The sequence below is a fragment of the Austrofundulus limnaeus genome, unplaced genomic scaffold (assembly GCF_001266775.1).
Source record: "Austrofundulus limnaeus strain Quisiro unplaced genomic scaffold, Austrofundulus_limnaeus-1.0 Scaffold442, whole genome shotgun sequence".
NCBI lineage: Eukaryota > Metazoa > Chordata > Actinopteri > Cyprinodontiformes > Rivulidae > Austrofundulus > Austrofundulus limnaeus.
Genome location: NW_013952844.1, coordinates 316,817 through 320,871, shown reverse-complemented (window position 1 = coordinate 320,871; position 4,055 = coordinate 316,817). Strand labels below are relative to the sequence as shown.

At 36.5% G+C, this 4,055-nt stretch overlaps 1 protein-coding gene across 1 annotated transcript in view; it reads right to left on the bottom strand.

Annotated features, from left to right (window-relative positions):
• Positions 1 to 4,055, bottom strand: part of grin2da (glutamate receptor, ionotropic, N-methyl D-aspartate 2D, a) — a 100,899-nt gene that overhangs the window by 93,797 nt on the left and 3,047 nt on the right. The window contains exon 2 of the mRNA XM_014024850.1: positions 2,724 to 2,861. Within this exon, the coding sequence (XP_013880304.1) occupies positions 2,724 to 2,861 (138 nt within the window). The remainder of the gene's footprint in view (positions 1 to 2,723; positions 2,862 to 4,055) is intronic.

The following is a 4,055-nucleotide window of genomic DNA, read 5'->3' as shown; positions in this document are numbered from 1 at the left end:
GTGGTCATTGGGGCCTCGGGGCAGTCACCCCCAAACTGGATCAGTGGCTAAAACAGATCCCAGGAACAACATCAGACATACATCTCAGTCCAGAAATGTGCAGTTCTAGGCACAGCTAAGATACTGCGCAGAACCCTCAAGCTCCCAGGCCTCTGGTAGAGGACCCAAACTCAGATGATGAAAGAGACCACCCGCGGAGGGTGAGAAGGGAATTTTTATTTTTTATATATATATTACACTCTCTATAGACAATGGTGTATTTTCACTCATGTTGAGTGAACACCGGGGGATTCAGTGTCTCCCTCAAAGATACTTCGGCATACTTGAGCAGGGCAGGATGACCTTCCAACACTGGGCCAAAACTGCATCAAATCTATGCAGGAGAACTCAACTTTTTGAGTTTATCACTTAAAGAAAAGCTGCTGTGTTCTGCATTTATTTCACAAGAACCATACTGTCACCATCACTGATGGAAAAATACCAGTCCAGTTGTTAGTGTGTACTGATGTCTCGTGTGTTTTAGAAGTCTATGAAGTACTTAAAAAAAACCTTAACAGAAAATGACTTTTGTAAAAAATAGTTTCACTGATAAGACTAACAATGTTCGCAATAATAAAAAAACATAAAAGTAAAAGTAGTTTTACACACTCTAAGAAATGAAGTGTTGATTTATGTCAGCTATGAGTTGAGTAAAAGTAAATCAATTAACACCTGTTTTATAAAAGGGTTGTATGTGTGGTGCATAATGAGGTGTTAGATTTATTGTAAAGAAGTGAAAGTAGGGTATCCTTTTAATGTTTTGAATGTAACAAAATAAAATTAAAAGGTACAATTAAAAAAAAGAAAGACTTGGTAAAACTACATACCCCAAAAAAACTTACTTCTACTCTGTAAAAAAGCAAATGCTTATATTTCTGGTAAGTTTAGGCTTTGCGAACCTTTTGTCACCAGTGTTACTCTACAACTTCTAAAACAGCAGCTTTTCACTCTTTTCTCTGCTCACATTTTTTCAGGAATCACTTAATGAACGGTGGGAATGTGGATCAGTAAATTGTGGTTTTTCAGTCACCAATCTTGTATTTTTGCTCAGTCTATATCCAACTACAACACCTTTTCTAAGCAAATATATTTTCTAAACTACTGCAAGGAGAAATGGGTAAAAAAAATTCTAAACTTTCACTGAATGCAATCTTAGCTCCTTTTTTACTTATTTATTTTTTCATTTTATGAGGTAATTCTTCTTGCACACCCTGAAGAAGAAACAGCCCAGAAGTGAAGCCTGATTTTGATTGGAGTTCAGTCTGGACTGATTGTTGTTGGCCTCATCCCAACCCTTATCACCAGAACCTCACTTCAGCTTTGCAGTGCAAGAAAATAATTATTCTGGCTTGCCTAACAGCTGCCAAGAAATTGACTGATGTGGGGTGGGAACCCGCCCCCAACAAAAAGCACTCGATGAGTAACTCACATTCTCTGCATGTCATTTATCTGCATTCATCTGTTATCTTGAGTTAGGGGTTAAGAAACCATCATTGGTTTGCTGATACACACACATTACATAAAAAAGATGATGTGGACCTCCAATATTAGAGCTTATTATCTATTCTTGTTTGTGGTCAGAGGCTGGTTGAGGTTTTTTTATGTCTATATTTATTTTCTTTTTTTTCTCGGCTTAATTATTGCTCTTACTTGAGAATTACGGAAAAATATCCATGTTGCTGTCRTTACAAAAGCTGAATAAATAATCATTAAAACAAAAAGTATACTTTTGTCTAGCAGATGACTCGTTTTCTTTAACTTCTAAACTTCAAACTGAACCAGAAGTTCAAAAGTTAACAACATGTTAAGCTTTGTGAAAATCAAACATCTGTATCTAATTTCCGGACTTTGTAAAAGACATAATAAGAATGGACGGATTTTGAAGTCCAGAAGAAGTTCTTCCTCTCGTGCCACTTCAAAGCAAATGCACCGGTTCTGCAGAGAAACCTGCTTTAATCCTGAATAGTTCAGGATGCTGTCAGTTCAGTGCCTGTGTAACACAAACTTTTTAACAAAGCTAAGTCATGTAAAATAACAAAACCACATTGTGTTGTCAAGTTGATCCACTAAAAACAAACTGGACCACTTACTGAATGTCACATCTGTCATGTTGAACTGCTTTGTTAAATCAAGCTCCCTATCAGTTTTTTTTACCTCCATAGAACATCACCATTCACAATTATTAGTAAGCTGACACCCATTACTCACTTATTTAGTAAGAAACACTGTAATTAACATGACATAGAAATCATTAAGCCTAATAAATTTATGAATATTGCTACTGAAATTGGCTTTGACTTGTCCAGAATATAACAGTTAGAAAACAATTTTTGATATAATTATGTAAAATCATTTAGAACAGGTTAAATTTCCAGATAAATGTTYTCAGATTCACTTACTGGCACAGAATGTCCTTATTTTAATGTAGCTTTCAGTTGCAACCAAGTTGCCCAATGAATTGTAACGTTTTTGATGTTTTCTGTTTTGGAAAAGATGATAAAAATTTGTTAAATGTCTTTTAAATTAACTCGGTGGATGTTCAACGTCTTACTCCACTTCTCAGTTTCACTTGTCGTTTATTTCTGCCCAGACTCTGTGTTCTGGTTCTAAATCAGTTAGTACTTTTTTTGGTTCAGTGGAAAGAAACGGGGCTGATGATGAAATGATAAGTAATCCATTTTCACCTGTGGCTCCCGTCCCAGACTGGCTCCGCCCCCGACGGCAACAACGGGAACTCCTGTCTGAGCCGAGACAAACTCCAGCATCGGGGCCAGAGGGGCACGATTCGGCGGCGGCGGTCGCTCCTCCTCAAACACCAAACCCTATGCAAAAAAAAAAAAAAGGTTGCACGAGAAAAAATATCACATCAGGCAAACATCATTACATCAGCTTCACTGAGACAATTTTATGGATTTCACTTACTAATCAGGGCTGCAGCTTCTTTTTATTTTTGTCTACGTTAAAAGATTGAACGACTGCATAACACATCCAAACTATATGAGAGGCCCTTTAGGCCATGTGTGAGAGGGTTTTTGGAGAAYTATAAGTGAATTCAAGCTAATTGTTGTTTGAGTTGGTGTCTTAATTTTTGTTTCTAATTCGTTTTTAAGTGTTTTAAGTTGTTTTGAATTTTTATTGTATTTTACTTTTCTTTTGAACATATTTTGGGTATAAAAAAGGGGCAGATATTATAAGATTTATTATTCTTCTGCGTCCTTTCATTTCATTTGATTTCATTTTGATTGTATGTTTTTTTTCAACTTTGTAAATTTTGTATTACAAATAAAACAAATAAACTACCACTACTATATAGTGTATATGTGAGAGCAAGTTTGATTTATGGCCTAAAGGGCCTCTCATACAAAACGGCTGAATTACTGTCTACTTCACACTACAAAACATCTCAGGAACTATAAAGACTGAATCTTTCCAAATACTTCAAAAGATTTAATGAAGTAATAAAACAAACTCTGGAGGTTTTTATAGTAGGAACTGCTCCTCTGCTTGGCGATCAATGCTCACAAAGGTACGAGTGGCTGGACTGGACCAGAAATGCTTGTGGCATCTGCACAGCTTAACCTGTCTCACTCAGCAAGAGATAAGTTTTTTTTTTACTTATTGGTCACCTCAGCTTTTGGAAGGATTAGTAACAAATACAGTCTTTGCACCTCAATGGAAAAAAAAAAGTTTTTTTTTGCAAGTGTTGTATTTTTTGCGATTAACTCCCGTCGACCTGGTGTCAGCACGTTAAAGAAAGGACGATAAATGCATTGAGCTCTGATAACTACCGTTTCATAATGTTATGAGGTGGGGCCAATAAAAATCAAGCCATCCTCGATGACCCGTCGCTTGTTTTCTTGTACTGATTCAGTGAAACAAATTGAAGCTGACAGCTCAATTCTCCCAGGGAAGCATTTGATATGCAAATAGGTTACAAACAGAACGTGGAAATCCGAGAGCGTTACTTAAAGGATCCAAAATAACTATGATGGAGATGTTCAAACAGACACTTGTGC